Below are 9,415 nucleotides of genomic sequence, written 5' to 3'. Positions count from 1 at the left end.
GCAGGATAAGAGTGGGAGTTGACAAAGCCAAGCAGATAATAGCCATCTTTGAAATCTGATTAAAGAGGTCGCTTCCACCATGGAGAGTTCAGGCTGGCAGTGCATATGGATTCAGGAAGTCTTTAAGTACCAGTCCCTGCTAAAAAATAAACAATGCAGAAATTTCAGCCTCCATTCACCTGCCACAGTCAAGTATTTTCACTTCCTTTTAGAGGGAAGGGGAAGAACACTTAATTTCAATACGGATATGGGTAGAGAAATAAAAGCTTCTATAAAACACATGCAGAAGAGGAATCTGAACCACTCCCCCATCTCAAGTAATATTTAAATCACTCTGAATATCATTAAAGTCTTGTTTTTTTGTTAGAAGCCTGATTTCATCTGCACTTTCATAGGACTGCCAGTTTTGAGTATTACACCAGACTGTATGTGAAGCAGCATGAAAATTCAGGTGGTCTCGACTCAAGAAAAATGCTGTAATCATCTCTAAAGGACTTACCTGGTAGATGAAGTGGTATTTGAACTCTGAAAAGCGGCTGACAGGAAAACACAAAGTGCAAAATCTTTATAAGGGTTTAAGCCCTTCCACTGTTACTTCCTATGCAACAGACAAGTATTTAGAGTAGATTCAATATTAGACTACTCCTTCTGTTACTAGTACAACTCAGGTAATAGATTTTGAGATTCTAGTTTGTGAAAGCTGAAGCTTGAGAATACACTTGGCCCAAAAGTTGTCCCTACCCTGAGTAGCTATGTATCCAAGTCCTTCAAAACACAAACCAGCGGAATTTATAAGATGTTCTCCATTTCCATTTCTTACTGCTGCCTCTAAGTAGTTTAACAGATGGAACTGTTGTAGACCACACTAACAGGAATAATGCTTCTTCATTAAAGGGATGAACAGAGTAAGACACAATTTTGTATAAAAATACATATGAAAGGTATAATACACGCATCAAACCAACCACATTTATTTCATCAGTCACAAGTGCAAATATAGCAACAAGTCAGTTCAGCAAATTACAACACATAGAGAAGAATGTAATGTAAATGCTAAGTACACTGACATACCAACATCAAAAGAGCAGCAAAACCCAGTTTCTTCAAATAAAAACTTCTATTCTTTTTTTATCTGTAATCTAAAATGACATAATAAATCTAGATAAGGAATGTCTCTGCTAACTCATGTTTATCCAGGTATTCTGTTATTAAGAGTTTGCATTATCCAGTGTGCAAAAGGTCAGTCCAAGCTTCTTATTAACAGATGTTTTGGTTTTAAGCGACTTTTACCCAATATTTAAACAGTAGTACAGTGCTGATACTAGTTAGTATCTTCTGCTATTTGATAGTACAAATTTAAGAATATATATTCTTCTGCTATTTGATAGTACAAATTTAAGAATATATATTTAAAAAAACTAAGTCCAATTTCAGTGTACATATACAATTCTGTCTGGATCCAAAGTGGGCATCATGAAAGATAAAATTGATATTTAAAAAAAAAAAAAAAAAAAAAAAAAAATTATCTAGATTTATTATGTCATTTTAGATTACAGATAAAAAAAGAAAAATGGATAGACACAAGTCATCTCAGGTTTTTTTTGCATCATCCTTAAATCTGTAGTTAAAATATATGCAGTACTTAAGTATAAAATAGAAAGCATTCCCATTAGGAAGATACTGCAGTGTAATTAGCCTTTTTTCCCTACCACTTAGTAGCCAAGGAACAAGATTTATGCTTAACACCCAATCACTATATTGCTTTACAGAAAAGCAAAAGTTGACTACCAGTATTAGCATCAGAATTTTTACACTGGAAATTTAGTTAGCCTTCTTCTTCATTATGAGTTGTTGCTTCTTCTCTTTTTCTTTATAGGCAATGAATTGAGAGTCTGTACCAAAGATTCTGTCCCACCATGTGAAGGTTGAAGCATAATTGCCGATAAAGTTCATGTGATGGAAATCATGAAAGCGGGCCCCAGCATAGAAAGGCACCAAATGAAGAGGGTTCAGCGGAACATCATAGCCACTACAAGGAAGAAAAAAAACCCCAACTATAATAAGGAATTTTCCCAGATATAAACCGCAAAATGTAGACAATAACTTCTTATTTGTATAAAATGATTTTTTGGTATGGTAAGGCCCTGAGGTAATCACATGTAATACTGGCTTAATAGGAAAACAAGATTCCTCCTATCCTAGCGAAATGCCCCTGTAAACTATCCCACAACGGCTTTGGCACTTTCTGACCTTTTCATCTCAGTTTAGTAGGCAATACAAAAAAATTTAAGCAAGTCACCTGAAAAAAAATCACAGTGGCTAACTTCCTGCTGGCTTAGCAGCTTTAACTGACTCAAGAGTGATGTTAGGAATCACAGAATCATAGAATACCAGGTTGGAAGGGATCTCAAGGATCATCTGGTCCAACCTTTCTTGGTAAAAGCATGGTCTAGACAAGATGGCCCAGCAGGAAGGAGGAACAAAAAATAACAGTATCTTTTAGCAACAATCTATGAACATTAATTCAGCTGCTCATCAAGCGGCATCTCAAATCAACTACAATTTTAGTGGTTTTACTCTTATTTTCAGCTTACTGCAAGTTCTCAATATGTTTAAAATTCAAAATATACAATTAAAGTAATATTAAAATCAGAACAGTTTGCTTTAAAGGGATTTCAACTCTTCTGCTTAGTAGTACCAGAAAGCATCTTACCGCCACCTAGTGGGGAAAGCGCAAGGTAATTTCTTATAAACACCTCATGCAGGCAACAAACTAAAATGATAATTATCAAAGCAGATTCATATTTTGCATCAATCACTTTGTGGTATGTCACAACATATACTTCTCAGCCTATAAGCAATATATAACTAAACCAGCAACGATCTGTACGATGAGTTCATTAGTAGCTTATGTTCCACTAAAACACTTGACACTCAGCTTACAGTAAGGCAGTATATGCTTCATTTTTACAGATACAAGGTCAAGTGTAATACTAGCATTCAAAAAATGAACTCTTACTGTCCCCTTCCTCTTGAACACAGGAAGGAAAAACTCATTCATTTGCAGATGAACCCAGCTAAGCCTACTGGGATTTGCATTAGCGTTTTGGAGCCAAATTAGAAAGAAGTCAGTTTTACTACAGAGACAAGAAGTCTTGTCCTTTGTATCTACAACAAATAAATTAATAAGCAAATAAATGAAAGTAATTTATATATTTAAAGACACTCAGTGGTTATATAGCCTAAAATTTCTCATATCCAGGAAAAGTCTCTGACAAAGTATTATTAAATGGAAAGAACTCATGGCTGGAATATTGCTATTTGTAATTAATTTTTGGCATTCTAATGTGTGTAAGATCACTTGTACACCAAATATCAAGAGCCAGACATCCTGATGAGGCACCTAGCTTCCGAAACCCTCCTTGAGATGCTCTAGCTGACAGTCTGCACTCTTGTAAATCAGCAAGATTTGCTATTAACACTACCTCAAAATAGAAAACAGTGGTAACTGTTCAGGTTGTATCATTCTTTGTAAGATGCATAAAAGCATTTCAGTGCAAAATAAACAGTAAACCTGAAAGAAGCAGGTAAGTTTGAGACAGACTTAGGAGGAAGAGAAAAGCAATTATTAAAAAGCAATGAGGATTTCACCTGTGTACGTCAATGGTTTCCATTAAGCGACATATCACCCATGCCCACAGAAGAATCACATGGTTACAGAAAACCACAATTCCAATAAAAAAGCCAGTTCCAAGGATAAGTGTTTCCAGAGGATGTGCATACTCTGCTTGCATTCCAAACGGAGACTAGAAAGAGATAGCAGACAGGAACACAGTCACCATTTTCAATTTTACATACCCCAAAATCAGAATCAGCATTTTGTGGTACTCTCATCTTCCCATTTCCCCACAAAACTACAATAGGACAAATGGAATGATGTTTTGGGTGAAGAAAATGGTATGATTGAGCAAGGGCCTTAACACAGGTGTTCAGATCCTCATTGGGAAAACAGTATTCCAGGGTCAATAAGTATTATCATTCCATTAGTGACTCCAAACACTTCTACTACTAGGTGAAAAGTTGATAACTTTTATTTAGGCTTACCATTACCCCAAGCCGAAGTGTTATTTCAGGAATATTAAAGTGTTTGGCAAGCTCCTATCAGCTTTGTTATACTTCCAGTCTTGGAAGCAGAAGAAAGAAGGAAATCAAAATATTCTCAGAATCAGGATTCACTTTTATTTTAAAAACAAAAAGCGCCTCATCTTTGATGATTGTTTTTAAGTAAATTTGCACTGTTCAAACGTTATTTTGAGATTGAAATAAAACATTTTCTTTCCTTTATATATACACACATGCACACCAGTCATTCCTACCTTTGGTTTACCAATAAAGACATTCCACAAACAGTTTTCAAAAGAATACTACACAAGGAATGGTTTAAAAAAAATTAACCTAATGCTGAAGGTTGTAAATTTGATTATCAGAAAAAAATAAAATCCACTTTGGCCTAAAGGCGATTTTAAAATTGTCACCTTTTACTATCACAGAATCACTCAGGTTGGAAAAGACCCTTGGGATCATGGAGTCCAACCATCAGCCCTACTCTACAAAGTTCTCCCCTACACCATATCTCCCAACATCTCATCTAAATGACTCTTAAACACATCCAGGGATGGTGACTCCACCACCTTCTTGGGCAGCCTATTCCACTGTCTGACCACTCTTTGTGTGAAAATTTTTTCCTAATGTCCAATCTGAACCTCTCCTGTTGCAGTTTAAAGCCATTCCCTCTTGTTCTATCACTAGTTACCTGTGCGAAGAGACCAGCACCAACCTCTCTACAATGTCTTTTCAAGTAGTTCTAGAGAGTGATCAGGCAAAGTTTTTAGCGAAACAGCCATTAGCCTACAAGATCAATTCTGTGTGAACTGCTAACCACTCTCAAGAATAACGGCCAGAAGCTGCTCCTGCTAGAGACCCGAGGGGCTACCAACAGCGAGAGGAAAACAGCAGCTGCTGCTGCAGATGTACGTATCTATGCATGCATCAATCAATACCAAACTTCTCTATTGCCGGCAGCCTGTATAAACCACTCCTGACCCGGTAGCTTGCAGTTTATCTTATGCACAGTATAGCTTATACACCGAAACCCAGTAGTACACAAACACAGGAGCACTGACTTCTGTGATCCAGAGACAGTGCCGTCTAAACACAACTATACAAACTATAAGGTGTAAGCACTGCTGGACCCTACCTGGCTCAGAACAGTGCCACCTTCAGTCAAGTGTGGCTCATTACCTTGTGCTCAATGTTTGCTCCAACACCGTTAAATGCAGAACCACCCAAAATATCTCTGTACTGAACTGTGCTCTTGATGCAGTATCACACAACTGGCTATACTGCTTCCAGAGGCCCATATCCAGAGCTATAGTCCCTCCCTGAATGAAGTACACTCTAAGTATGATGCACACACCCAGGCCTTGCTGGAGCTGCCTGTCTGGATCATGTTCTGGGGGTAAGTATGCTCTGGATAACACCCTAGGTGGTAGAGAACTGGCAAGCCATCAAACCCAGAAACCTGCTGTTTCCCATCCCCTAACAATAAGACCTGTAAACATGTTTTAAAAAGCCTGCTTCACCCAGCTCAACAGATACGATCAAACTTTAGCAAGAGTGTGATCTTCCATTCCTATTAAATGAAATAAAATTAAAGGTGTTTCCAGAAACAAAATGGATGACTGTTCTTGACAAATAGTCCAGACATCTATCCTACTGTCAGAGGGATGCAAAATTCTTAATTCTTTCAAATGCAACATTTAAATAAGTTGTATGAAACCACATATACTAAAAATGATATATTAAAAAAAAAGATCAAATAATACATACAACAAACTCATGGTGAACCTTATGGATATACTTGTATATTCTCTTGTGATGCAGCAATCTATGCAGGAAATAGTGCCAGGCATCCTCAATCACTGCACATCCAAAACACTGGGCAACCAGAACGTACCTTTAAAAAGCAGAAGAGCTATTAGATATAAAACATACTAGCAGACACACAATCCTAAAAGAGAAAATAGTTTATATGCTAGTAAGGGTGGGAAATGTTTATGCCTATTACTGACTAAATAACAGCACACTGACGCTACCTTTTTAACATGCTAAAAATATTAACCTGTTACAAGGGCTACTGTGCTTATCAGCTCATCTGTTGATATGCTGAAGTGAGTTAGCATTGGGTATAACAAGTTGTCATTTCAATGTTACACACACGGTCTACAGAGAACACTCATAGACCGTGTAAGACCCAGATATAAAAATATAGAGCTACATCAGCTATCTAAACCAGACACAAAATAGCTTTCCAAGAAAGACAACCTTCTGCTGTAAAGAACCACTCTAGGGGTGGGGGTTGGGTGAGGAGGTGGCATTTACAACTAATTCAGCTTTGTTTAGTGTATCATTTACTAAAAAAAAAAAGAGAATGTGAAGCAGGTGGTAGATTCTCTCCTTTAAGGAACACACTGCTGCTATGATCTAAAACAAGGTGGAGAGAAGAAACACTTAAGAAGAGACAAAAAATTTTGGATAAAAAACCCCAGAAAGTCCAATATTTAAGCCATGCCATGATGAATCTTGCTTTGCTTCTATAAACTCTATCCTAATCTCTCTTCTTCTGAGTATCAGAATATTGGAGCCATTTAAAAAAAAATATCTAGGAAGTCCTAATTAGCTCTTAATAGCATTTAAGCATCAACAGAAGCAAATTAACAGTTTACATCACCAAAAAATTACTGTTAAGCGCACCTCCAACTGTATGTAACTCAGCATCAACTTGAGAAAAATCTACCTACCATCTAGGCATCTCCTCCCACTCATACGGGATGTCAAAATACTCTGTGAAGTAATAGGTGCCACAAATCAGAGGAAGCTGAATGAAAAAGTGATTGAAGAGGAGCGTTTTGAAACACTTCCACTGTTTTTCCCATGTTTCTGGTTTATCCTAAGAAGAAGCAAAAAGTTGTGTTATGTATTTCGATTGCCCATAACTGAAGTGCTGCAAAAATTACTTTGGAGGCAGTTTCATTTCACTTTGGAAGACACACAGCAGGTCCTCCAATAACACAAATTAATGCAGGCAATACAAATTACATGGGATTGGATTCAGTTTCATCAAAACCTCTTCCTTCACCAAAACCTTTCCAATTCATATTACAACAAACTGGGGGAAAACAATCATCTTTAGTTACTAGATGTGCCTTTAATACCTATTACAAGCGTGCAGTCCATCCCAGGCTTTCTCCATTGTTAAAAAAATACTTCAAAATCCTTTTGAAAGAGTCACTTGCTATTAAATAAGCACACCACGTAGTTCTTTTATAATACTAAGACACACCTCTACCACCAGATGTTATGGTACTATTACACAATCCCCTGATGATACATAAACCATATATGTAACCTTGTTAGCAAAGACTGACATACCCTTTTCTCTCTATACCACCATGATGAAAAGGTACCCTCCCTCAGAAAAATCTCCTTTCCTTCCTCAAAATCCACTACTTCTCTCCTCATACACATTGTAATTTTGCTCTGTTACTTCCAGGATGTCCAAGTCATAGAGGAAATGGAATCATATAAATTGGAAACTAGGATACTGCAGTTATATGTTCTACTTCACATGTTCAAACACAAATCAGGAAGTGTGTAGTTCACAACTTTGTCTTACCTGCTGGATTTTATACTTTTGCATGTATGGTATAAACTGAAAGACAAATCCAGGTACACAGAGCAAAAAGTATGCAACTTCATGAACTATAAGTGATCCCCAAGTAGCAATCTGGAACTTTGTGTAGTTATCCAGCATGTAATTCCAGGCATTTTTAAATGGTTGCTGCAGGGGATTGTCAGGCAAGAAAGAGTCTATATATTCCACCGCCAGATAAGCAGAGTTCAAGATATTAACGCTGTCGTTCATTGTCATCGTTCAAACATAAAACATCACAGTTACACTTCTTCTACAGTTGTAACCTGCAAATTTTGAGAAAAATTGAATAAACAGCAGTTAACATTAAAAAAAACCCCTATCTTAGTTGTTGCCTAGTTTTAAAGTACAAACAGTGAAGGGAAAGACAGATTTTCTTTCTACAGAATCGTGTAAAAGACCAAAACCTAAGATTGGTTAAAGAGGTAATCAGCTCTCAAGTTTTGAGGTGAAGGAAGCAAAAGGATTAAGAAATATTCATTATTACTCAGTTTTATTTCATTTTTTTTCCAAATAATTGTATTCTGTACTAAAAGAGCACAGAAAGGTTCAAACCAGATTTAGAAATTAAATTAACTGTGATCTCTTGATTATCCATCCTCATTCATAGCTATGAGCCAGAATCCATGCACACTACATCAACACAGCAGCCTGCCTTTAGACTGTAGCTAGTTTGGGGCAATCCACCTTCCCATAAGTAATGGAGTTTTCATCACAGCTCCCGAAAGCATAGAGGCAGCATTCCTGCCGGTGACCCAAACTTCTCCCATTTCCACAGAATAGGCTGCCTGTTGGTTTGGGTTGGAAGGAACCCTTAAAAAGGTCATCTAGTCCAAACCCCTTGGGATAGGCAGGGACATTTTTCACTAGATCAGGTTGCTCAAAGCCCCATCCAACCTGACCTTGACCACCTCCAATGATGAGGCATCCACAGCTTCTCTGGGCGACCTGTCCCACTGTCTCACCACTCTCATGGTAAAAAGTGTCATCCTTATGTGCAATTTAAACCTACCCTTTTTTAGTTTAAAACCATCACCCCTCATCTTGTCACTACAGACCTCAGTAAAAAGTCTTTCTCCGTCTTTCTTATAAGGCCCCTTTATATACTGAAAGGCCACAGTATAGTCTCCCCAGAGTCTTCTCTTCTCCAGGCTGAACAACCCCAACTCTCTCAGCCTCTCTCCACAGGGGATGTGCCCTCTGACCGTCTTCCCGGCCCTCCTCTGGACCCCTCTAACAGGTCCACTCTAACACGCATGTGCAGTCCACAGGCAGGAGGACGCTGGTTAGTCCCCAGCTCATACACTCAGACTACGTCCTACATAAATAACGCACCAAGCTCGGTGGGCAACAACATTAGTTACCATTTGTCTTAGAAACAGCATCAAGATGCTACCATTTCTTATTAACAGCAAATACAGCACAGCAGATGCCATGTTATTAACGGTAAGTACATCACAGCAGATGCCGGAGAAGCTTACGACCCCGGCTCCTGAACCGATGGGCACGCAAGGCTACCCACCTTCCCGAGAAAGGCGCCGGCTAGCCGAGGGGCCAGCGGCCAGGCTGCGCCTGGATCGGGCTCGCCCGTCCCGCCCAGCCCGTACGAGGACCCTGCGCGGAGGCGGACAGACCCCGGCACAC

General features: G+C 38.5%; 1 protein-coding gene across 1 annotated transcript; it reads right to left on the bottom strand.

Annotated features, from left to right (window-relative positions):
• Positions 1 to 1,558: 1,558 nt before the first annotated feature.
• MSMO1 (methylsterol monooxygenase 1) lies at positions 1,559 to 8,034 on the bottom strand. Its single transcript, XM_026847499.1, has 5 exons — positions 7,736 to 8,034; positions 6,861 to 7,009; positions 5,890 to 6,016; positions 3,652 to 3,806; positions 1,559 to 2,029 (listed from the first exon to the last, which is right to left on the bottom strand). The coding sequence occupies exons 1-5, from the start codon at positions 7,988 to 7,990 to the stop codon at positions 1,822 to 1,824; spliced, it is 894 nt and encodes a 297-aa protein (XP_026703300.1). The 5' UTR covers positions 7,991 to 8,034; the 3' UTR covers positions 1,559 to 1,821.
• Positions 8,035 to 9,415: the final 1,381 nt, after the last annotated feature.

This window comes from Athene cunicularia (genome assembly GCF_003259725.1).
Source record: "Athene cunicularia isolate RWA chromosome 4 unlocalized genomic scaffold, athCun1 chr4_part2, whole genome shotgun sequence".
In the NCBI taxonomy this organism is placed as follows: Eukaryota; Metazoa; Chordata; class Aves; order Strigiformes; family Strigidae; genus Athene; species Athene cunicularia.
Note: the sequence above shows the minus strand (reverse complement) of the source record. Positions and strands in the feature narration are given on the sequence as shown.